The sequence below is a fragment of the Panulirus ornatus genome, chromosome 13 (assembly GCF_036320965.1).
Source record: "Panulirus ornatus isolate Po-2019 chromosome 13, ASM3632096v1, whole genome shotgun sequence".
Classification (NCBI taxonomy): Eukaryota; Metazoa; Arthropoda; class Malacostraca; order Decapoda; family Palinuridae; genus Panulirus; species Panulirus ornatus.
Genome location: NC_092236.1, coordinates 60137391 through 60164544, shown reverse-complemented (window position 1 = coordinate 60164544; position 27154 = coordinate 60137391). Strand labels below are relative to the sequence as shown.

General features: G+C 40.9%; 1 protein-coding gene across 5 annotated transcripts in view; it reads left to right on the top strand.

Annotated features, from left to right (window-relative positions):
* The first annotated feature begins 802 nt into the window (after window positions 1-802).
* LOC139752956 (NAD-dependent protein deacetylase sirtuin-2-like) overlaps window positions 803-27154 on the top strand; it is a 58250-nt gene continuing 31898 nt past the window's right edge. For 2 of the 5 annotated variants that reach the window (XR_011713621.1, XM_071669075.1), the window contains exons 1-3: window positions 837-971; window positions 4573-4697; window positions 22132-22343. Coding sequence is in view for 4 of the 5 variants with exons in the window: in XM_071669075.1 (XP_071525176.1) it covers window positions 4583-4697; window positions 22132-22343 (327 nt within the window). In the remaining variant the exon portion in view is untranslated. Of the gene's footprint in view, window positions 1022-4572; window positions 4698-22131; window positions 22344-27154 lie in introns of all 5 variants that reach the window. The other 3 variants (XM_071669078.1, XM_071669077.1, XM_071669076.1) reach the window with 3 other exon arrangements.

Below are 27154 nucleotides of genomic sequence, written 5' to 3'. Positions count from 1 at the left end.
TTACTGTTACTTGAAATTCAAAACTAAAATCTTCGTCCCTATTTCTTATCCTTTCATAATCCACTGCAAGCTGGACCTTTCGAATCCGGCGCTCTGTAGTCCTGCACGTTGTGAATCTGCCGTCATTAGTTCGTAGATGTGCCATCAGGGCTTTCCTGTTAGCAACGCTGAAGCGACAAACTCTTTTTACACTGCAGCCAAGCTAATCAACAGTCCTGTTCATATCTTATATTAATTTTTTTGTAATTCAGATGTTAAATTCAATCGTTAATATTAGGCAATTTCTAATATGTTGAATAAATTTGTAGAGCTGGGTTTATCATGAGACCGACGATCATTGTTTAATAAAAAAGATCATGATATCTGACAAAGTAGCTGATAGCAATGATGAAAGAAGTTTTGTGGATGAATTTGCACGTTATTATCTTAATGTCGGATGAAGACATTTCACTATAAACTTAGGTTGTGAAACTGAGAAGTTTTGTTTCATTGGTCCTTGACGTAAATATCTGAAGTGCATTTATTTTTCCTTCTGAGGGACTTAAAGAGTTAGAATGATAGTAAAAATTTATCAGTCATTGTTACCATTGTTAGTAATTATGAATTTTATTAAATAAGGTTACCACTGTCCCTGTTGCCCCTCCCTTGCCTTTGATACACTCCTGACAGGAGGAGGAGGATTACGCACCAGTTGAACTTGATAACTACTAATGTGACATAGGGAAATGTGCATATATATACAGTACACTTTGCGAAGTGAATTGTTTCATTAATATATTTTTATGATAGGAGAAAAAATGAAACAGTTATACAATAATTTGTGATGTTGCGTTGTTGGTGTGTAAGCGACGTGTCTGGACAACGATAACAACAATAACACTTGACGTTCGTTCAAGGTGATCAACATTGTTCATCCTTCATCCTCACGGTTGGTTGCCGGTTCCTCCTGCTACTTCACGTGAGGCTCTTAGGTATTGGTATTGTTTACGGCAAAGTATACCTCAAGGAAGGTTTAATTTGTGTAAGTATGTATAGTGTCAGCTTAGTGATAAAGCGGTCGAGAGTAATAAAAGAGTGAGGTGAACTTTGAGGACAACGGAAATTCCTCAGGAGAGTTGTAGCCAGATTCTTTGTGATATATGTTGCCACTGATTGTTAAGACTACAAAGTAAAATGAGAATTGAAGGACATTGTTAGGGTATGATAATAATGTATTGTAGCATTTTATGTTTAATATACAGATTATTGTTGACATAGGCTGTGGACCATGTTATTCGTGAAAAATCACATGTTAGTATTTAAAGAGTCTTCCATTTTTTATACAACTTTTACATAAAAGCGTGCAAGACAATTGATACTTCTTATGCATGGTAAATCAGTCATCACTGTAAGTTGTAATCAAACTTGATGTCTAATATTATAACGCATTTACTCTCCCAAACCAGGGAAATTTTACCTGATTGTCAAGTGTCTTTGTTGACTGGTTTACAGGTACAAAAAAAAATCAAAACTTCTGTGTCAAATTTCAGGTCAAACTTCTTTATATTAAGTCTGTATGGGCCCTTGTTCTTCAGATTACACCAGTCAGACTGAGGTAAAACTGAAGCTAGGGACACCACTTTATTATTAGTGATTCTGAGTTGCAGTTTTTCACATGTTCAAAATATTGCTTGTGATGATATTGCTCATGATGATGTTCAGAGGGGGAGATACATTTCATGAGGAAGTAAGAGCCTCATCTTTTTTTTTTTTTTTTAGCTTAATACTGCCTTTAATTTTGTATATTTGCAATCAACACTATGGGGTTTGATTTAGCTACATAATTCTTTGCTAAGTTGGATCAGTTAAGGTTTATAGGTTTGTATGCATTGAATGAAAATGGATGATATATATGCAGTAGTTACAGTAACATATTTGTCTGTCATATGCACTGCACTGAAACTGCAGTCCCCTATCCACAACCAGGCTCCACAGGCCTTTCTATGGTTTTCTCTGACTACTTCATATGCCCAGGCTCAGTTAATTGACAGCATGTCACCCCATTTGTATCACATTGCACTAATTGTCTTTCCTGTGCACCCCTTACACCTTTCCACATGTTCAGGCCCCGAGCATTTAAGACCTTTTTTAGTTTTTCACCACATCCATATATCTTCATTTTCTCCACCCTGTCCTTGTCTTATCCACTTCTGACACATATACCCCCCTTTGGACCAAAACCACAACTCCCTATCCACATCCAGGCCCCACAGACCTTTCCATGGTGTACCCCAGAGATGTTTCACATACCCATGTTCAGTCCATTGACAGCGCATCGACCCTGGTATACCACATCATTCCATTTCACTCTGATCTGGGCACACCTTTCAACCTGCATGTATAGGCCCTGATTACTCAAAATCTTTTTCACTCCATCCTTCAATCTCCGGTTTGGTCTCCCCATTCTCTGTGTTCCCTCCACTTCTGGCACATGTATCCTCTTTTTTAACCTTCTCTCACTCATTCTCTCAATATATGCAAAGCATTTTAACACACCCTCTACATCTCTCTCAACCATCCATGTTATATTACCACACATCTCCCTCACCCTTTTATTACTTACCTGATCAAACCACCTCACACCACAATGTCCTCAAACATTTCATTTCCAATACATCCATCCTCCTCCACACAGCCTTATTTATAGCCCATGTCTCGCATCCATATAATGTTGCTTGATTACTATTCCTTCAAACATACATGATTTTGCCCTTCCAGATAACTTTCTTTCCACACTTTCAGCATTCCCAGAACCTTCACCCCCTCTCCCACCCTATGACACATCTGCTTCCATATTTCCATTTACTGCCATGTCCACTCACAGATATCTAAAAACACTACGTATCCTCCCAATTTTCTCCATTCATACTTGCACCCTAACTAACCTGTCCCTCATCCCTACTAAACCTAATAACTGTGCTTATAATTCACATTTACTCTCGACTTTCTCCTTTCACACACACTTCCAAACTCAGTCACCAACTTCAGAAGTTTCTCACTTGAATCTGCCACCAGTGCTGTATCATCATTAAACAACAACTGACTCACCAATTAGGCCCATAGTTTGAAAAGTCCAAGTTTGGATTGTAAGAATCTACTCAGCTTGAAAGTGTAGAATTCTGCAGGTGTGCTGGACATGTTGATGTTACTGGTAACGAAATAAATGCAGAAGTCAGTGCAGATGTATATGGGAATCTCCATAAGAATGTTATACCTCAGTGATTTTATGAGAAGAAAGATGTTATATGTGAATGGCAAGCAAGATGGGATTCAGAATTAGAAAAACTACAGAAGATAAAGAAAGGTGTTGAAGTGTTGTTTGACATTTTTCCTTCATCATGAATTGCCATTTTAAGACAACTCTTTATTCGCTGAGGATTGGTCATACTACATTGACCCATGGTCAATAACATATGCAATTGCGATATTACTGTGGAATGTGTAGTTATGGAATGCCAAAAATATACAAGCCTCAGGGTCAAATATGAGTTACATAATATTAGTGGATGGAATACAAGTGTTGGAGAAATTTTAATTTGTGACATCAGTGTAAATAGACTGATGAATTTTGAACCAAAGATATGTAATTCTTTTTTTTTTTTTTTTTTTTTTTTTTTATACTTTGTCGCTGTCTCCCGCGTTTGCAAGGTAGCGCAAGGAAACAGACGAAAGAAATGGCCCAACCCTCCCCATACACATGTGTATGTGTATGTAATTCTATAAGTAGTTTAAGTTTTTAGATATCTTTTTCCTCACAAGAGAGTGCAGAATAACCATTAGATTCTTGTGCTTTACAAATTCCATAAAATCAGTCAGTCATTGGGGAGTGTTAAGAATCTGATAGAACTCCAAAATCAACCTCATGTGGCATGACTTAAAAGCTTAAGCTGTACCAGATTAGCTGGTTCATCATAGCCTTAAGAGGGCTTCAAAATTCTTCTCATATATCTTGTTAGAATGTATAGAGTGAGATGAAGGAGCTCCAGAGTGGAGTGTTTCTCACTTAGCATCATTCTAAAAAGAGGCAGCTAAGGATTTCCTTCATATAGATGTTTGAGTCATTAAAGTCTCCTTCTTGATTTGTGTGCAATGATGGAAGAGATTAAGGTTAAGGTAGTTCATGCATGGTATATATCAAGCAGTAAGGATGCTGCCATGAAGTGTTGGGTATAATTAGGTAATAAGTACAAATTAAGCTTACAGAGGAACAAACATTGCTTACATTACTTATGTCGGTTTAAGGATCACTTGATTATTGTTTTCAGGCTTACTGTTTAGTATACAGTCCAAAGCATTATAATCTGTACAAGACATGAGATAACTCTGTAATCATCTTGCCAGCTATACTAAAAAATTAATCTTTTCATGGGTTTTTATGAAGTTCAAATAGTGGTGAAAAATTGAGTTCCTCCTAAACATAATTTCCATGTATGGTGAGTGACAGTGACAAAAATGAATTTCTCGTAAACAGAACTTTTAAGGTGTGCATTAGTCATTCAGTTGAATTCCTCCTAAATATAACTTTCTCCTAAGGTGTGTGACAATGGCTGATTCTCAAGGTAACAAGTCTGCTGAAAAGCTTGCAGATAAGGAGAATCCTCAGACTATGGAAGGAAAGGTGGACAGCAGTGCTGCTACTAAGGAAGGAGCAAGTATAGGTGAGCATATTCTTTAATATGCTTCAAATTCCTGTATGATTTTTATGATTTAAGAAGCATGTCTTTCTTGCAGTTGAAAGATTATCCTTAGCACACTTATTATCCTTAACCTGTTTTGTTTGAAGTGCCAAAAAATTAGTAGTATAGTCTACTGAACTTAAATAAGTGCATTAGAGGGGTTTAGCTTCTTTATTATATTTTTTCTTTACTTTCTTAAGTGGCTGTCATAACATGGCCAAAACATGCCCCAATCATAAATAAGAAAAATTATAAAGAAATTGATGAGGACTCAGTAGGTATTTGAAGATTAAAGATATTTTGAAGGTTTGTTGAATGTGTTTGATGATAGAGTGGTGGATATAGGGTGTTTTGGTCGAGGTGGTGTGCGAAGTAAGAGGATGTGGGAGAATGGCTTTGTAAACAAAGAGGTAGTGAAAGCTTTGCAGAAGATGAATGCCAGCAGGGCAGCGGGTTTGGATGGTATTGCACTGGAATTTATTAAGAAAGGGGGCGACTGTGTTGTTGACTGGTTGGTAAGGATGTTCAGTGTATGCATTGTTCATGATGAAGTGCCTGAGGATTGGCAGAGTGCATGCATAGTGCCATTGTACAATGGCAGAGGGGTAAAGGTGAGTGTTCACTTTACAAAGGTATAAGTTTGTTGAGTATTCCTGGGAAACTAAATGGGAGGGTATTGATTGAGAGGGTAAAGGCATGTACAGAGATCAGATTGGGAAAGAACAGTGTGGTAAGTGGTAGAGGATGTTTAGATTAAGTGTTTGCTTTGAAGAATTCAAGCGAGAAGTAATTAGAAAAATAGATGGATTTGTATGTAGCATTTATGGATCTGGAGAAGGCATATGATAAGAGTTGATAGAGCTGCTCTGTGGAGGGTATTAAGAGTATATGGTGTGGGAAGTAAGTTGCTAGAAGCAGTGAAAAATTTTTATTGAGGATGTAAGGCATGTGTACGATTAGGAAGAGAGGAAAGTTATTAGTTCCCTGTGAATGTCGGTTTGCGGCAGGGGTGTGTGATGTCTCCATGGTTGTTTAATTTGTTTATGGATGGGGTTGCTAGGGAGGTGAATGCAAGAGTTTTGGGTGGAGGGGCAAGTATGCAGTCTGTTGTGATGAGAGAGCTTGGGAAGTTCGCTGATGATACAGTGCTGGTGGCTGATTCGGGTGAGAAACTGCAGAAGTTGGTGACCGAGTTTGGTAAAGTGTGTGAAAGAAGAAAGCTGAGAGTAGATGTGAGTAAGAGCAAGGTTATTAGGTTCAGTAGGGTTGAGGGACAAGTTAATTGGGAGGTAAGTTTGAATGGAGAAAAACTGGCGGAAGTGAAGTGGGGAAGACTTTATGATGATGACAAATAATGATGACTATGTAAGGTTTCCAGAATAGAGTGAAGGATGTTGTTATACCTAACATGTTTATGTTATCATGGGGTTGCATTGTGGTATTTTGAACTTGAACAATGGGAAATGAGTGACACTTAGAAAGAGTTATGGGGAAAATTGCATTTTAGGACTTGAACTTAACCAGATTACTGTTTCCCCTTTAAAACATGTTGCACAGGTTCAAGTTTAGAGAAGAAATGTATTTGCTACGAGAAAGGTAATGACTGTTAGGAGGGAGGGAAAGTGAATGGAGTTATGTAAAGTAGAATTATGAGCATAAGATTGAATAAGGTTAGAGTTGGTTGATGGAAAATAGTTTTTGGAGAGAAGAGAGTAGGTGATAGGGCAGACCACTGTGGGACACCATTGATGGTATGATAGGAGGGAGAAGTTGCCTCATGGCCTGCTGCAGCAGTAGGATGGCTAAAGAGGGAGTTGTATATTAGGGAATAGAAAGAATTAGGAGAACCATAAGAAGGAAGTTTAGAGAGCAAAGACCTTTGGCACACCCTGTCAAATACTGGGAGGAGTGCTAAGCATGTTTTATGATGTTATTGAGCATAACATGCACCCAACCCTTCAATATCATAGAAATATCACTATACCATGATGAGCATGAATAGTTAAAATGACAATGTAGCAAAGCCAATGCAAGACAAGAAGTTTTTAAGTTTTCAGATTGAAAGTATGCATGTTTCTGTCAAGAAATTTTAGTTTGTTGGAGCTTTTGGTAAGTAATTCAGGACTGACATTGTCACATGATAATGACGTGTCTGCATTGCCTTAATTGGTTACATGGGGCTTTCATTAAGTTTTGTTTCCACTACATAATACCTTGATTGAATTAACATTATTCAGTCATTGCTTTGAAGTGAACAGAATAGACTCAATTTTACCAAAATGCAATGACAGTGTATTCTTTGTTACCTACGTACTAACTGATTCCATCTCTGCACTCAAGGTCTTCTGTGTCACAGATAAATTCTTTCTTTCCTGACACCAGCAATGCTGAGTCCTTTGCTAGCAGCTGAAGTTTGCAATTCACACCTGCCATCATTTTGTTGACATTTGCCAGAAATAGAAGAGGCATGGTCATGGAGCCTTGTAGAACTCCACATATTATGTCTAACATCATACAGTGTCCAATCAACATCTGTGACCTATTTCTTTCCAGTCAGATATGATTTACACCAAAGCACAGAATTTTTGTTAAGACCATTATATTTTGAATTAGACAATGTCATGATATATGGAATGCATGCATAGTGCCATTGTACAAAGGCAAAGGGGATAAAGATGAGTTTTCAAACTACAGAGGCATAAGTTTGTTGAGTATTCCTGGAAAGTTGTATGGAAGGGTATTGATTGAGAGGGTGAACGTATGTACAGAGCATCAGACAGGGGAGGAGCAGCGTGATTTCAGAAGTGGTAGAGGATGTGTGGATCAGGTGTTTGCTTTGAAGAATGTATGAGAAATACTTAGAAAAACAAATGAATTTGTATGTAGCATTTATGGATCTGGAGAAGGCATAGATAGGGTTGATAGAGACGCTTTATGGAAGGTCTTAAGAGTATATGGTGTGGAAGGTAAGCTGCTAGAAGCAGTGAAAAGTTTTTACCAAGGTTGTAAGACATGTGTATGAGTAGGAAGAGAGGAAAGTGATTGGTTCCAGTTGAAGTTTGGTCTGCGGCAGGGATGTGTATGTTCCCATGGTTGTTAATTTGTTTATGGATGGGATGGTTAGGGAGGTAAGTGCTAGAGTTTTAGAGAGAGGAGCGAGTATGCAGTCTGTTGGGGATGAGAGGGTCTGGGAAGTGAGTCGGTTGTTGTTTGCCACTGGTACAGCTCTGGTGGCTGATTCGAGTGAGAAACTACAGAGGTTGATGAATGAATTTGGAAAAGCGTGTGAAAGGAGAAAGTTGAGAGTAAATGAGAATAAGAGCAATGTTATTAGGTTCAGTAGGGTTGAGGGACAAGTTTTTATCAAGGATGTAAGGCATGTGTATAAGTAGAAAGAGAGGAGAGTGATTGATTCCCAGTGAAGGTTGGTCTGCAGGAGTGGTTTGTGATGTTCCCATGGTTGTTTAATTTGTTTATGGATAGCATGGTTAGTGAGTTAAATGCAAGAGTTTTGGAAAGGGGCAAGTATGCAGTCTGTTGAGGATGAGAGGGCCTTTGAAATGAGTCATTTGTGTCAGTTGTTGTTCGCCAGTGATACAGCACTGGTGGCTGCAAGTAAGAAACGGCAGAAATTGGTGACTGAGTTTGGAAAAGTGTGTGAAAGGAGAAAGTTGAGAGTAAATGTAAATAAGAGCAAGGTTATTAGATTTAGCAAGGTTGAGGGACAAGTTAGTTGGGATGTAAGTTTGAATAGAGAAAAATTTGAGGAAGTGAAGTGTTTTAGATACCTTGGAGTGGACTTGGCAGCGAATGGAACCATGGAAGCGGAAGTGAGTCACAGGGTGGGAGGAGGGATGAAGGCTCTGGGAGTGATGAAGCATTTGTGGAAAGAGAGAATGTTATCTCAGAGAGCTAAATGGGTATGTTTGAAGGAATAATAGTTCCAACAATATTATAGCCCATACGAAGCATAGGTTATAGATAGGTTTGTATGGAGGATGGTGGATGTGTTGGAAATGAAATGTTTGAGGACAGTATGTGGTGTGAGGTGGTTTGATCGAGTAAGTAATGAATGGGTAAGAGAGATGTGTGGTAATAGTGTGGTTGAGAGAGCAGAAGAGGGTGTGTTGAAATGGTTTAGACATATGGAGAGAATGAGTGAGGAAAGATTGACAAAGAGGATATATGTATCAGAGGTGGAGGGAACAAGGAGAAGTGGGAGACCAAATTGGAGGTGGAAGGATGGAGTGAGAAAGATTTTGAGGGATAGGGCCTGAACATACTGGAGGGTGCGAGGCATGCAAGGAATAGAGTGAATTGGAACAATGTGGTATGCTGGGGTCGACGTGCTGTAAATAGACTGAACCAGGGCATGTGAAATGTCTGGGGTAAACCATGAAAAGGTCTCTGGGGTCTGTATTTGGATAGGGACATGTGGTTTTGGTGCATTACACATGACAGCTTGAGACTGAGTGTGAATGAATGTGGCCTTTTTGTCTGTTTTCCTGGCACTACCTCGCTGAAGCGAGTGGAAGTGATGCTGTCTCCTGTGGGGTAAGGTGGTGCTAGGAATGAATGAAGGTAAGCAAGTATGAATATGTACAAGTGTGTATATGTCTATGTATATGTACGTATGTGTGTATATGGTGATGTCGACCCCGGTATACCACATCGTTCCAATTCACTTTATTCCTTGCATGCCTTTCACCCTCCTGGACCCTGGACATGCAGGAGGGTGAAAGGCGTGCAAGAAATAGAGTGAATTGGAATGATGTGGTATACCGGGGTCGACGGGCTGTCAATGGATTGAACCAGGGGATGTGAAGCATCTGGGGTAAACCATGGAAAGTTTTGTGGGGCCTGGCTGTGGAAAGGGAGCTGTGGTTTTGGTGCATTATACATGATACATGACAGCTAGAGACTGAGTGTGAATGAATGTGGCCTTTGTTGTCTTTTCCTAGCGCTACCTTGTGCATATGCAGGGGGAGGGGGCTGTCATTTCATGTGTTGCAGGGTGGTGACGGGAATGAATAAGGGCAGACAGTATGAATTATGTACATGTGTATATATGTCTCCCGCGTTTGCGAGGTAGCGCAAGGAAACAGACGAAAGAAATGGCCCAACCCACCCCCATACACATGTATATACATACGTCCACACACGCAAATATACATACCTACACAGCTTTCCATGGTTTACCCCAGACGCTTCACATGCCTTGATTCAATCCACTGACAGCACGTCAACCCCGGTATACCACATCGCTCCAATTCACTCTATTCCTTGCCCTCCTTTCACCCTCCTGCATGTTCAGGCCCCGATCACACAAAATCTTTTTCACTCCATCTTTCCACCTCCAATTTGGTCTCCCTCTTCTCCTCGTTCCCTCCACCTTCCCTCCACATATATATATATATGTATATTTATTTTGCTTTGTCGCTGTCTCCCGTGTTTGCAAGGTAGCACAAGGAAACGGACGAAAGAAATGGCCCAACCCACCCCCATACACACTGTATATACATACACGTCCACACACGCAAATATATGTACCCATACATCTCAGTGTACACATATATATACACACACAGACACATACATATATACCCATGCACACAATTCACACTGTCTGCCTTTATTCATTCCCATCGCCACCTCGCCACACATGGAATACCATCCCCCTCCCCCCTCATGTGTGCGAGGTAGCACTAGGAAAAGACAACAAAGGCCCCATTCGTCCACACTCAGTCTCTAGCTGTCATGCAATAATGCCCGAAACCACAGCTCCCTTTCCACATCCAGGCCCCACACAACTTTCCATGGTTTACCCCAGACTCTTCACATGCCCTATATATATATATATATATATATATATATATATATATATATATATATATATATATTTTTTTTTTTATACTTTGTCGCTGTCTCCCGCGTTTGCGAGGTAGCGCAAGGAAACAGACGAAAGAAATGGCCCAACCCCCCCCCCATACACATGTATATACATACGTCCACACACGCAAATATACATACCCACACAGCTTTCCATGGTTTATCCCAGACGCTTCACATGCCTTGATTCAATCCACTGACAGCATGTCAACCCTGGTATACCACATCGCTCCAATTCACTCTATTCCTTGCCCTCCTTTCACCCTCCTGCATGTTCAGGCCCCGATCACACAAAATCTTTTTCACTCCATCTTTCCACCTCCAATTTGGTCTCCCTCTTCTCCTTGCTCCCTCCACCTCCGACACATATATCCTCTTGGTCAATCTTTCCTCACTCATCCTCTCCATGTGCCCAAACCACTTCAAAACACCCTCCTCTGCTCTCTCAACCACGCTCTTTTTATTTCCACACATCTCTCTTACCCTTACGTTACTCACTCGATCAAACCACCTCACACCACACATTGTCCTCAAACATCTCATTTCCAGCACATCCATCCTCCTGCGCACAACTCTATCCATAGCCCACGCCTCGCAACCATACAACATTGTTGGAACCACTATTCCTTCAAACATACCCATTTTTGCTTTCCGAGATAATATTCTCGACTTCCACACATTCTTCAAGGCCCCCAGAATTTTCGCCCCCTCCCCCACCCTATGATCCACTTCCGCTTCCATGGTTCCATCCGCTGCCAGATCCACTCCCAGATATCTAAAACACTTCACTTCCTCCAGTTTTTCTCCATTCAAACTCACCTCCCAATTGACTTGACCCTCAACCCTACTGTACCTAATAACCTTGCTCTTATTCACATTTACTCTTAACTTTCTTCTTTCACACACTTTACCAAAGTCAGTCACCAGCTTCTGCAGTTTCTCACATGAATCAGCCACCAGCGCTGTATCATCAGCGAACAACAACTGACTCACTTCCCAAGCTCTCTCATCCCCAACAGACTTCATACTTGCCCCTCTTTCCAAAACTCTTGCATTTACCTCCCTAACAACCCCATCCATAAACAAATTAAACAACCATGGAGACATCACACACCCCTGCCGCAAACCTACATTCACTGAGAACCAATCACTTTCCTCTCTTCCTACATGTACACATGCCTTACATCCTCGATAAAAACTTTTCACTGCTTCTAACAACTTTCCTCCCACACCATATATTCTTAATACCTTCCACAGAGCATTTCTATCAACTCTATCATATGCCTTCTCCAGATCCATAAATGCTACATACAAATCCATTTGCTTTTCTAAGTATTTCTCACATACATTCTTCAAAGCAAACACCTGATCCACACATCCTCTACCACTTCTGAAACCACACTGCTCTTCCCCAATCTGATGCTCTGTACATGCCTTCACCCTCTCAATCAATACCCTCCCATATAATTTACCAGGAATACTCAACAAACTTATACCTCTGTAATTTGAGCACTCACTCTTATCCCCTTTGCCTTTGTACAATGGCACTATGCACGCATTCCGCCAATCCTCAGGCACCTCACCATGAGTTATACATACATTAAATAACCTTACCAACCACTCAACAATACAGTCACCCCCTTTTTTAATAAATTCCACTGCAATACCATCCAAACCTGCTGCCTTGCCGGCTTTCATCTTCCGCAATGCTTTCACTACCTCTTCTCTGTTTACCAAATCATTTTCCCTAACCCTCTCACTTTGCACACCACCTCGACCAAAACACCCTATGTCTGCCACTCTATCATCAAACACATTCAACAAACCTTCAAAATACTCACTCCATCTCCTTCTCACATCACCACTACTTGTTATCACCTCCCCATTTGCGCCCTTCACTGCAGTTCCCATTTGCTCCCTTGTCTTACGCACTTTATTTACCTCCTTCCAGAACATCTTTTTATTCTCCCTAAAATTTAATGATACTCTCTCACCCCAACTCTCATTTGCCCTTTTTTTCACCTCTTGCACCTTTCTCTTGACCTCCTGTCTCTTTCTTTTATACATCTCCCACTCAGTTGCATTTTTTCCCTGCAAAAATCGTATATATTTTTTTTTTTTTTTTTTGCTTTGTCGCTGTCTCCCGCGTTTGCGAGGTAGTGCAAGGAAACAGACGAAAGAAATGGCCCAACCCACCCCCATACACATGTATATACATACACGTCCACACACGCAAATATACATACTTACACAGCTTTCCATGGTTTACCCCAGACGCTTCACATGCCCTAATTCAATCCACTGACAGCACGTCAACCCCGGTATACCACATCGATCCAGTTCACTCTATTTCTTGCCCTCCTTACACCCTCCTGCATGTTCAGGCCCCGATCACACAAAATCTTTTTCACTCCATCTTTCCACCTCCAATTTGGTCTCCCACTTCTCCTCGTTCCCTCCACCTCCGACACATATATCCTCTTGGTCAGTCTTTCCTCACTCATTCTCTCCATGTGCCCAAACCATTTCAAAACACCCTCTTCTGCTCTCTCAACCATGCTTCTTTTTATTTCCACACATCTCTCTTACCGTTACGTTACTTACTCAATCAAACCACCTCACACCACACATTGTCCTCAAACATCTCATTTCCAGCACATCCACCCTCCTGCGCACAACTCTATCCATAGCCCTCGCCTCGCAACTATACAAAATTGTTGGAACCACTATTCCTTCAAACATACCTGCTTTCTGAGATAATGTTCTCGACTTCCTGGTCAGCGCTGGTGGCTGATTCATGTGAGAAACTGCAGAAGCTGGTGACTGAGTTTGGTAAAGTGTGTGAAAGAAGAAAGTTAAGAGGAAATGTGAATAAGAGCAAGGTTATTAGGTACAGTAGGGTTGAGGGTCAAGTCAATTGGGAGGTAAGTTTGAATGGAGAAAATATGTAGGAAGTAAAGTGTTTTAGATATCTGGGAGTGGATCTGGCAGCGGATGGAACCATGGAAGCGGAAGTGAATCATAGGGTGGGGGAGGGGGCGAAAATCCTGGGAGCCTTGAAGAATGTGTGGAAGTCGAGAACATTATCTCGGAAAGCAAAAATGGGTATGTTTGAAGGAATAGTGGTTCCAGCAATGTTGTATGGTTGCGAGGAATGTTCTATGGATAGAGTTGTGCGCAGGAGGGTGGATGTGCTGGAAATGAGATGTTTGAGGACAATGTGTGGTGTGAGGTGGTTTGATCGGGTAAGTAATGTAAGGGTAAGAGAGATGTGTGGAAATAAAAAGAGCGTGGCTGAGAGAGCAGAAGAGAGTGTTTTGAAATGGTTTGGGCACATGGAGAGAATGAGTGAGGAAAGATTGACCAAGAGGATATATGTGTTGGAGGTGGAGGGAACGAGGAGAAGTGGGAGACCAAATTGGAGGTGGAAAGATGGAGTGAAAAAGATTTTGTGTGATCGGGGCCTGAACATGCAGGAGGGTGAAAGGCGGGCAAGGAATAGAGTGAATTGGATCGATGTGGTATACCCGGGTTGACGTGCTGTCAGTGGATTGAATCAGGGCATGTGAAGCGTCTGGGGTAAACCATGGAAAGTTGTGTGGGGCCTGGATGTGGAAAGGGAGCTGTGGTTTCGGGCATTATTGCATGACAGCTAGAGACTGAGAGTGAACGAATGGGGCCTTTGTTGTCTTTTTCTAGTGCTACCGCGCACACATGAGGGGGGAGGGGGATGGTATTCCATGTGTGGCGAGGTGGCGATGGGAATGAATAAAGGCAGACAGTGTGAATTGTGTGCATGGGTTTATATTTATGTGTCTGTGTGTGTATATATATGTGTACATTGAGATGTATAGGTATGTATATTTGCGTGTGTGGACGTGTATGTATATACATTGTGTATGGGGGTGGGTTGGACCATTTCTTTGGTCTGTTTCCTTGCGCTACCTCGCAAACGAGGGAGACAGCGACAAAGCAAAATAAATAAATATAAATATATATGTATGTGAGAAATACTTAGAAAAGCAAATGGATTTGTATGTAGCATTTATGGATCTGGAGAAGGCATATGATAGAGTTGGTAGAGATGCTCTGTGGAAGGTATTAAGAATATATGGTGTGGGAGGCAAGTTGTTAGAAGCAGTGAAAAGTTTTTATCGAGGATGTAAGGCATGTGTACGTGTAGGAAGAGAGGAAAGTGATTGGTTCTCAGTGAATGTAGGTTTGCGGCAGGGGTGTGTGATGTCTCCATGGTTGTTTAATTTGTTTATGGATGGGGTTGTTAGGGAGGTGAATGCAAGAGTTTTGGAAAGAGGGGCAAGTATGAAGTCTATTGTGGATGAGAGAGCTTGGGAAGTGAGTCAGTTGTTGTTCGCTGATGATACAGCACTGGTGGCTGATTCATGTGAGAAACTGCAGAAGCTCGTGACTGAGTTTGGTAAAGTGTGTGAAAGAAGAAAGTTAAGAATAAATGTGAATAAGAGCAAGGTTATTAGGTACAGTAGGGTTGAGGGTCAAGTCAATTGGGAGGTAAGTTTGAATGGAGAAAAACTGGAGGAAGTGAAGTGTTTTAGATATCTGGGAGTGGATCTGGCAGCGGATGGAACCATGGAAGCGGAAGTGAATCATAGGGTGGGGGAGGGGGCAAAAATCCTGGGAGCCTTGAAGAATGTGTGGAAGTCGAGAACATTATCTCGGAAAGCAAAAATGGGTATGTTTGAAGGAATAGTGGTTCCAACAATGTTGTATGGTTGCGAGGCGTGGGCTATGGATAGAGTTGTGTGCAGGAGGGTAGATTTGCTGGAAATGAGATGTTTGAGGACAATGTGTGGTGTGAGGTGGTTTGATCGAGTAAGTAATGTAAGGGTAAGAGAGATGTGTGGAAATAAAAAGAGCGTGGTTGAGAGAGCAGAAGAGGGTGTTTTGAAATGGTTTGGGCACATGGAGAGAATGAGTGAGGAAAGATTGACCAAGAGGATATATGTGTCGGAGGTGGAGGGAAGGAGGAGTGGGAGACCAAATTGGAGGTGGAAAGATGGAGTGAAAAAGTTTTTGAGTGATCGGGGACTGAACATGCAGGAGGGTGAAAGGCGGGCAAGGAATAGATTGAATTGGATCGATGTGGTATACCGGGGTTGACGTGCTGTCAGTGGATTGAATCAGGGCATGTGAAGCGTCTGGGGTAAACCATGGAAAGTTGTGTGGGGCCTGGATGTGGAAAGTGAGCTGTGGTTTCGGGCATTATTGCATGACAGCTAGAGACTGAGTGTGAACGAATGGGGCCTTTGTTGTCTTTTCCTAGCGCTACCTCGCACACATGAGGGGGGAGGGGGATGGTATTCCATGTGTGGCGAGGTGGCGATGGGAATGAATAAAGGGAGACAGTGTGAATTGTGTGCATGGGTATATATGTATGTGTCTGTGTGTGTATATATATGTGTACATTGAGATGTATAGTTATGTATATTTGCGTGTGTCGACGTGTGTGTGTGTGTATACATTGTCTATGGGGGTGGGTTGGGCCATTATTTTCGTCTGTTTCCTTGCGCTACCTCGCAAACACGGGAGACAGCGACAAAGGAAAATAAAATAATATAAAATAAATATATATAAAAGAAAGAGACAGGAGGTCAAGAGAAAGGTGCAAGAGGTGAAAAAAAGGGCAAATGAGAGTTGGGGTGAGAGACTATCAGTAAATTTTAGGGAGAATAAAAAGATGTTCTGGAAGGAGGTAAATAGGGTGCGTAAGACAAGGGAGCAAATGGGAACTTCAGTGAAGGGCGTAAATGGGGAGGTGATAACAAGTAGTGGTGATGTGAGGAGATGGAATGAGTATTTTGAAGGTTTGTTGAATGTGTCTGATGACAGAGTGGCAGATATAGGGTGTTTTGGTCGAGGTGGTGTGCAAAGTGAGAGAGTTAGGGAAAATGATTTGGTAAACAGAGAAGAGGTAGTAAAAGCTTTGCGGAAGATGAAAGCCGGCAAGGCAGCAGGTTTGGATGGTATTGCAGTGGAATTTATTAAAAAAGGGGGTGACTGTATTGTTGACTGGTTGGTAAGGTTATTTAATGTATGTATGACTCATGGTGAGGTGCCTGAGGATTGGCGGAATGCGTGCATAGTGCCATTGTACAAAGACAAAGGGGATAAGAGTGAGTGCTCAAATTACAGAGGTATAAGTTTGTTGAGTATTCCTGGTAAATTATATGGGAGGGTATTGATTGAGAGGGTGAAGGCATGTACAGAGCATCAGATTGGGGAAGAGCAGTGCGGTTTCAGAAGTGGTAGAGGATGTGTGGATCAGGTGTTTGCTTTGAAGAATGTATGTGAGAAATACTTAGAAAAGCAAATGGATTTGTATGTAGCATTTATGGATCTGGAGAAGGCATATGATAGAGTTGATAGAGATGCTCTGTGGAAGGTATTAAGAATATATGGTGTGGGAGGCAAGTTGTTAGAAGCAGTGAAAAGTTTTTATCGAGGATGTAAGGCATGTGTACGTGTAGGAAGAGAGGAAAGTGATTGGTTCTCAGTGAATGTAGGTTTGCGGCAGGGGTGTGTGATGTCTCCATGGTTGTTTAATTTGTTTATGGATGGGGTTGTTAGGGAGGTAAATGCAAGAGTCCTGGAAAGAGGGGCAAGTATGAAGTCTGTTGGGGATGAGAGAGCTTGGGAAGTGAGTCAGTTGTTGTTCGCTGATGATACAGCGCTGGTGGCTGATTCATGTGAGAAACTGCAGAAGCTGGTGACTGAGTTTGGTAAAGTGTGTGGAAGAAGAAAGTTAAGAGTAAATGTGAATAAGAGCAAGGTTATTAGGTACAGTAGGGTTGAGGGTCAAGTCAATTGGGAGGTGAGTTTGAATGGAGAAAAACTGGAGGAAGTGAAGTGTTTTAGATATCTGGGAGTGGATCTGTCAGCGGATGGAACCATGGAAGCGGAAGTGGATCATAGGGTGGGGGAGGGGGCGAAAATTTTGGGAGCCTTGAAGAATGTGTGGAAGTCGAGAACATTATCTCGGAAAGCAAAAATGGGTATGTTTGAAGGAATAGTGGTTCCAACAATGTTGTATGGTTGCGAGGCGTGGGCTATGGATAGAGTTGTGCGCAGGAGGATGGATGTGCTGGAAATGAGATGTTTGAGGACAATGTGTGGTGTGAGGTGGTTTGATCGAGTAAGTAACGTAAGGGTAAGAGAGATGTGTGGAAATAAAAAGAGCGTGGTTGAGAGAGCAGAAGAGGGTGTTTTGAAATGGTTTGGGCACATGGAGAGAATGAGTGAGGAAAGATTGACCAAGAGGATATATGTGTCGGAGGTGGAGGGAACGAGGAGAAGAGGGAGACCAAATTGGAGGTGGAAAGATGGAGTGAAAAAGATTTTGTGTGATCGGGGCCTGAACATGCAGGAGGGTGAAAGGAGGGCAAGGAATAGAGTGAATTGGAGCGATGTGGTATACAGGGGTTGACGTGCTGTCAGTGGATTGAATCAAGGCATGTGAAGCGTCTGGGGTAAACCATACAAAGCTGTGTAGGTATGTATATTTTGCGTGTGTGGACGTGTGTATGTACATGTGTATGGGGGGGGTTGGGCCATTTCTTTCGTCTGTTTCCTTGCGCTACCTCGCAAACGCGGGAGACAGCGACAAAGTATAAAAAAAAAAAAAAAAAATATATATATACGTTGAGATGTATTGGTATGTATATGTGCGTGTGTGGATGTGTATGTATATACATGTGTATGTAGTGGGTTGGGCCATTCTTTCGTCTGTTTCCTTGCACTACCTCGCTAATGCGGGAGACAGCGACAAAGTTTAACAATAATGTAATAATAATAATGATAATGATTCTTTCTTTTCTTTTAAACTATTCGCCATTTCCCGCGTTAGCGAGGTAGTGTTAAGAACAGAGGACTGGGCCTTTTTTGGAATATCCTCACCTGGCCCCCTCTGTTCCTTCTTTTGGAAAATTAAAAAAAACGAGAGGGGAGGATTTCCAGCTCCCTGCTCCCTCCCCTTTTAGTCGCCTTCTACGACACGCAGGGAATTCGTGGGAAGTATTCTTAATCCCCTATCCCCAGGGATAAATGATAATGATGATAATGATAATAATAATAGTAATAATATGTATGTTTGAAGGAATTGTGGTTCCAACAATGTTATATGGTTGTGAGGCGTGAGCTATAGATAGAGTTGTGCGGAGGAGGGTGGATGTGCTGGAAATGAGATGTTTGAAGACAATATGTGGTGTGAGGTGGTTTGATCGAGTAAGTAATGAAAGGGTAAGAGATATGTGTGGTAATAAAAAGAGTTGAAAGAGCAGAAGAGGGTGTTTTGAAATGGTTTGGGCATATGGAGAGAATGAGTGTGGAAAGATTGACAAAGAGGATATATGTGTCAGAGGAGGAGGGAACGAGGAGAAGTGGGAGACCAAATTGGAGGTGGAAAGATGGAGTGAAAAATATTTTGAGTGATCGGGGCCTGAACATGCAGGAGGGTGAAAGGCATGCAAGGAATAGAGTGAATTGGAACGATGCAGTATACCAGGGTCAACGTGCTGTCAGTGGATTGAACCAGGGCATGTGAAGCATCTGAGGTAAACCATGGAAAGTTTTGTTGGGCCTGGATGTGGAAAGGGAGCTGTGGTTTCAGTGCATTATACATGACAGCTAGAGACTGAGTGTGAATTAATGTGGCCTTTGTTGTCTTTTCCTAGCGCTACCTTGCACACATGCGGGGGGAGGGGGTTGTCATTTCATATGTGGCGGGATGGCGATGGGAATGAATAGGGGCAGACAATATGAATTATGTACATGTGTATATATATATAGGTCTGTGTGTGTATATATATGTATATGTTGAGATGTATAGGTATGTATATGTGCATGTGTGGACGTGTATGTATGTACATGTGTATGTGGGTGGGTTTCCAAGCAAAGATATTACCCTAACAAAAATACCATATATTCAGGGAATTTTTTAGGCATAAAACACTTTTTTTTAAAATTGAAATATGACATAACGAAGCACTTCTATGCTGGAGATGATTATGGAAAGTATCTCATAATGCTTCCTCAGCCCAACAGATATTCAATAGATATGAAATGAATAATCACAGAATCTTCTGAACAAGTTTTTATTTTTTTTTCATACTATTCGCCATTTCCCGCATTAGCGAGGTAGCATTAAGAACAGAGGACTGGGCCTTTGAGGGAATATCCTCACCTGGCCCCCTTCTCTGTTCCTTCTTTTGGAAAATTAAAAAAAAAATGAGAGGGGAGGATTTCCAGCCCCCCGCTCTCTTCCCTTTTAGTCGCCTTCTACGACACGCAGGGAATACATGGGAAGTATTCTTTCTCCCCTATCCCCAGGAATAACAAGTTATCATTAATTATTTATTTACAGGTCTTAATGTCCCCCAATATATATTTGAACCCCAGACTTGAATTCAGGTTGAAATATTGTCCTTATACCAAGGTTTTCAAGCAAATCTGTTCCCCTCATAAAAATACCAAAAATTGCAGGTAGTCATTTGGGAAATTCGTAAGCCCAAAAACAGTTTGTTTTAGAATCAAAAGATGACATCATGAAAGGCTTCTATACTTGAAATCTTCACAGAAAATATCTCATAAACGCTTTCCCAAGTTGACAGATACCCAACAAATACAAACTGAATGATTTTAGAATCTCTCAGAAGAGTAACAATTGATTACTTATTTTTTTTTTTGCTTTGTCGCTGTCTCCCGCGTTTGCGAGGTAGCGCAAGGAAACAGACGAAAGAAATGGCCCAACCCACCCCCATACACATGTATATACATACATCCACACACGCAAATATACCCCAGACGCTTCACATGCCTTGATTCAATCCACTGACAGCACGTCAACCCCGGTATACCAACCACATCGCTCCAATTCACTCTATTCCTTGCCCTCCTTTCACCCTCCTGCATGTTCAGGCCCCGATCACACAAAATCTTTTTCACTCCATCTTTCCACCTCCAATTTGGTCTCCCTCTTCTCCTCGTTCCCTCCACCTCCGACACATATATCCTCTTGGTCAATCTTTCCTCACTCATTCTCTCCATGTGCCCAAACCATTTCAAAACACCCTCTTCTGCTCTCTCAACCACGCTCTTTTTATTTCCACACATCTCTCTTACCCTTACGTTACTTACTCGATCAAACCACCTCACACCACACATTGTCCTCAAACATCTCATTTCCAGCACATCCATCCTCCTGCGCACAACTCTATCCATAGCCCACGCCTCGCAACCATACAACATTGTTGGAACCACTATTCCTTCAAACATACCCATTTTTGCTTTCCGAGATAATGTTCTCGCCTTCCACACATTCTTCAAGGCTCCCAGAATTTTCACCCCCTCCCCCACCCTATGATCCACTTCCGCTTCCATGGTTCCATCCGCTGCCAGATCCACTCCCAGATATCTAAAACACTTCACTTCCTCCAGTTTTTCTCCATTCAAACTCACCTCCCAATTGACTTAACCCTCAACCCTACTGTACCTAATAACCTTAATTCCCCTGACATATATTTTAACCCCAGATTGAATTCAGCATGAAACTTTTTCCATGTTCTGAGATATTCATGCAAATCTGTTATCCATGCAAAATTACCAATAATTGCAGGTAATTTTTTAGATCAAAAACTTCTTGGTTTTGAAATTGAAATATGATGTGAATGAATGGTGCTTTACTTTAAATAATTGTAGAAAACATCTGATCATGCTTTCCTAAGTCTACAGGTACCCAATAAATACAAATCGAGTAATCACTCAGGATTGAGAAGTTCTTTGACATTACTCCTAATTATACAACTTCACTGATGGTGATTTTCATTTGTGATGAGATCTTGAGCAGGTGGAGTCCAGTAACTCCTTCAACTTTGATATAGTTTGAAAGATATACAAGTAAGGTATCAGTGGAGTATAATGATTTGAATCCAAACTGGAACTCATGCAAGGTATTATATGTTGTACAAGAGGGTAGGACATGGAGGTGTTTCTCTCTTTCTCTTGAACTTTCTGTAAAGTGTACTCCTATTTTATATACAGACATTAGATAACATTAATATATATAGAAGGGGGTGTGGCTAGCAATTATGGAACAATTCTTTCTCACCCTGAGGTGAGAAGGAATGATGTGGAAAACCTGCTCTCTGCCTCTCAAGCTCAAACATTTTAAACAAAAAAGATTACAGTGTATAATGCTGTTTCATTATTGATCTTACTCAACTTTTGATACTCATTATCATAACTACATTTGATGCAGATAACTAAAGCCATTGGTATAACATCTACATCTGTTTCTGATAATTTGATACTGTAATTAGTTATTCTAGTGTGTTTCAGTGGTTCTTTTGAGTTTTATAGCAGAACACATTGTCTCTTTAATGGAAATAATAAGATGAAAGTTCTGTTAGTGAATGAGACCCAAATGTATTGCCTCTTAATAGAATTGATAGAATGTGCAGTTACTATCAGTAGGAAATGTATGTTTATCATTTTATAGAAACTGTTGAATGTGAAGGTGCTATTGGTGGAATGGGAGACCCAGGTAGTTGGAGGGAAGCTGAAGATAGTGATGAGGAAGATGATGATGAAGATTATGATGACGAAGATGATGATGGGAGTGATGAGGAAGATAAAGAGGGATTCATGAACTCACTGCAGAATTTCCTATTGAACAAATTGCACCTCAGTGGAGGTGGGGAGACTCCAAAGGTTAGTGTAAAGGATTTCTCTTCATGGGTTTTATAGGTCTATGTTTGCCAGTACTTTGGGATGGCTGTAGTCTCTGTGGATGCAATATACATTATCCATAAAGTGTGTTGTATATTTCATAAGTTATCACAGATTTATAGCTGAATTGTTCATTGATAATATTGTACAGGTGCTTTCATTTTTTTTTTTTTTTTTTGCTAAAAAAGAATTAGTTAAACATCTTAAGAAGCATCTTTTGAGACAGTATTAAGGTATGAAAATTTCAAAGTTTTCTGTAGCTATTTACATCTGCATGAGGTAGATATTAAACAAAGTGTGATAATACTGAGCAAGGAAGAAAGCATCTGTGCTCTTGAGAAAAAATTATGTATTATGACAGTAATGTTTAAGGGATTATAAGGCAACTATTTAATGTAAAACAAATGGAGATTAAGTATGGTAAGTAATGATTACATTGCTTTTCACATTCATTCATATTTGCTTTTAAACTTGTGGATAATTAATGTAAGTAGAATTGGACTATACTCTGTTTCACCTCCTGTCCTCAAGTAATGTAAAGCTGTAGTCATCATAATACAAGTTTTTTTCTGCATACAAAACTGTTGCCTGCATTGACCATGGTTATTCATTGTTAATGACCTCTTCCTGCTGTGGATGAAAATTCACCTTTGGCAAGGTTGTATCCTTGTCAGTGGATGAAAAGGAGTACAATCATGTTGAGGAATTTCTCACTCTAATGGAGTTAGCATTTCCTTGCTATTGAATGTATTGCATTCCTGAAGCTGCAGGCTCCTCTTAACCTCTTAACTTCTGCAAATACAGTTGTATGTTCTCAGGAATGCCACCACAACTGTATTTTTATGTGATGGATCTTACCACCCTCATTTAGATTCAAAAGTGCACTTTTTCCATATGCAGAGGTGCTCTAAGTCATGTTTCTTTCATTCTTGTTTGCCATATTCTGCATTAGTGAGGTAACGCTAGGAACAGATAAGTAAAGGCCTCATTTTCTCTCATTCATTCTCTTGCTGCCGTATATATATAATGCACTGAAACCACAGACCTCATATACCCTTTAGTTGTTCCTCATGGCTGTTTCATGTACCCTGGTTCAATCTGCTTATAGCATGTCGCCACAAGTAAACCACATTGCTCCATTGCTCCAGTTCACTCTATCCTGTGCACACCTTCACCCTCCAGCATGATCAGGCCCCAAGCACTTTAAGTCTTTTTCTCTCCGTCTTTCCATTGGCAATTTTGTGTCCCCGTCTCCTTGTCCTCTCCACTTTCCACTTCTGACACTTATATCCTCTTTGTCAGCCTCTCCTTCCTCGGTCTCTCCATATGCCCATACCATTTAAACACACTCTCTTCAGCTGTCTCAACCACACCTTTCTATCTGTCTATATCTCTGATGTGCATTCCCACTAGAAACTCCCATCAAGGGTGTGACTGCAGCAAAAGAGTCCCCTTTTATCCCTGCCCCATACATACCACCCTCACTTACACCAATTCATGCGTTCTTCCTCCATTTTTCTCCTTCCAGTATTCTTCCACTCTGTTTCCTCATGTCACAGGTGGTCTTCCTCTCACGCCAGCCCTTTTAATCATACTATCATACACTCTCCTTGTAAACTTTCCTCCTGGCATTCTTTCCAGATGCTCAAACCACCTCAAAGTATTATGCTTTATCCACTCTACCACAGAACAGTTCATTCCCTTTGCATTTATGACTCTCTCATTCAGTCATACCACATGCTCCTCTCAAGTATCTGATTTCTTCAGCTTGGATTCTTGACCTCTCTGATTCATTCCGTCCATGTTTTGGCTGTATAGGTCAGGAGGACCAACTGTTCCTTAATTTTCTCCACTTCCATGTTATATCCCTACCCTCCATTATTCTATTAGGGGACCTAAGACTCTCCTACCTTGTACTTCTCTCTCCCTAATTTATCCTCCTACATTGCCAAATTTGCCTAGTTTAGCTCTTAAATACTTAAATTCTGTATCCTCTTACACACACACTTAATCCTCACTCCCCATCCATATTTACTACACCTCTACCCCTCATTATTCTATTAACTGACCCAGTGACTCTTCTACCCTGTACAGCTCTCTCCCATATCTCTTCTTCCATATCACCACACTTACCGAAGTCAGCTCCTAGATACTAAAATTCTCTCAATTCTTCCAGTCTTACCCCCCATATCCACAGCACAATTTAGTACACTTTCTTCCTTCACTCCATATAGTTTTACAAAATCTATACTTTCACTCTGTTCCCTTTCAAACACCATTACTTTACTTTTACTTGCATTTTCTTTCAATTGCCTATGCTTATACACATCATAAAACACACTTAACCTTTTACAACTCCTGTTCACTCTCAGCAAACAACACAGTATCATCTGCAGACAGGCTTGCCCCTAGCCACCATATTTCACTGCCTCACTTCATCTCTGCACCCCTTTTCCTTAGTTTTGCTCTCCTTTCTCTTATCACTCCATCCATATATAGACATTAAAAAACTATGGTGACATCACACAGCCCTTCCTAACACCTACATGTATCCCAAAACTTTCACTCTTACACATGCATTTGCTCCTCCATAGAAGGCTTTCACACTATCCAACAGTTGTTCCCCTTTACCTTATCTCCTTAACGCATCCCACAAAGCATTCCACTCGACTCTGTCATTAGCTTTCTCCAGATCCATAAAAGCTGCATACAACTTCTTACCATTTGCCAAGTACTTTTCTGTGGTCATCTTTACTGCAAAAATCTGATCCACACTTTCCCTACCTAAAACTCCCTTGCTCTTCATTATTCTGTATTAAGTCACTTCCATCACTCTGTCAATTAATATTCTTGCCTACACTTTTCCTGGTATACTTAACAGATTTATTCCCCTATAATTGCTACATACATCCTGAGCACCTTTTCCTTTGTGTAAAGGAATAAAATAGCTTTAACCTAATCCTCAGGAACATCCTTCTGTTTCCATCTTAAATTACATATAAGATGAATCCACTCAATCACACTTTCTCCTCCATAATTCAGCATTTCAGCCATGATCCCATCCACCCCAGGTGCCTTTCCTACCTTTGGCCTCATTAGTGCCCTTCTTACCTCCCCTTTTGCTATAGGCCCTTGCACTTGTATCCTCTTCCTTCCATCCTCCATGTGCGTGCATGTAACAACTGCTGCATTTCCTTCTCCCACATCCATCAATTCTTCTGAATACTTTTTCCATCTTTAATTTCCTTTGCTTTCATCTATCAGCTTAATATTCCACTTATTTTGTTGTCGTCCCTCCTCCTTTGCTGATCTTCCACTAGTACATTCCTATTGAGCAATCTACTATATGCCTTTTTCTTCTCTTCCACAGCATTTCTAATCTCTTCTGTCCACTATGGATTGCCATTTTTATTCCTGTATCTCATGACCTTGTATGCAACTACTGATTCTACAACCTTTTATAGTATTTCTCTAAATATTTTAAACACCTCATTCACACTTGACTGCATGCCTACATTCATTGCAATTCCATGTAAACTTTCAGTTACTCTCCTTTCATACTCCTCCTTGCATTCTCTCTGATTCATCTTCTCACTTGCAAACACTTTTACCTCTCCATTCTTCCTTACACCATACCTCCACTTCTTAATCCTCATCCCTTAAGGAACCATGAAAAATGGTCAGTCTCCAGAGAATCCTCTTATGACTCTAGTACCTAGCACAACCTTTCTCAATCTTTCATCCATTGCCACACAGTCAGTCAAAGCCTTTTGCTCTTCTTCCATGTATATCTGGGGATCATCTTGTGCTGAAAAAGGTGTTTGCAAGGAATAAACCCCTCGTAACACAAATCTCTACCAAATAACTTCCATTCTCATTTACCCCTCTCATCACAGTCATCCACCATGTAGTTTCCATTTTCATTTACTACTGACACTCCCTGTTTACCAACTATCTTGCCAATTTCATCACATCCCACCTTCACATTCATGTCACCTATTACAATAACCTTTCTCTCCTCAAATTCTTTTATGTACTTATTCAAATTTCTCCAGAAACATCGCAAGCAGCATATACTTACATATCTCTTTTCCCAACAAACACAACATTGACAGAGTGTATACATACCATAATTACTGGACAGTCCTTGAACTGTCTTCCAACCTAGTTAAGCTCCACTCCACCAGACATACGTACATCTGAAACTCCATTGTCAGACATACACTCATCTGAAACTCCACTTGACCAGACATACATCTGTCTGAAACTGGTTGCTGCCTATCTCCTGGACATTAGAAACAGAGGCTTACCACAGTGTGCCACAAGACCTCACATGCCCAAGATGCATCTTTCATACTAAAGACTCACTTCTCAGTTGTCTTGAACTATTTCTTCATAGACATACTCACAATATCACATCACTTCTTTACCAGTGGTTCTACCCAGTGGACATTGGCGGCATCATGAGTGCTGGTGGAACCCCATAGAAGGGTACTCTGGGGCAAGAAAGTACAGTAAGGCTTAATGAAGAGCTCAACAGTATTCACAGTGTGATGATCAGTGCTGTTAAATATTGGCCATGGAATTTCTATTGATAGTATAACATTCTACAATAAAAAGATCATGATTAACTCAGAATCTTGTGAATAATGGGAAGAGTCCAACCTAGGATGGAAAGGGATCTGTTTCTTTGAGTCATGTGAAGGTCAGAGTAATAAAAGATGTAGTGCTGATATACTTTTTAATGATTATGATATTCAGAAGAGTTTTGGTGAAATTTTTTCCAAAGTGTA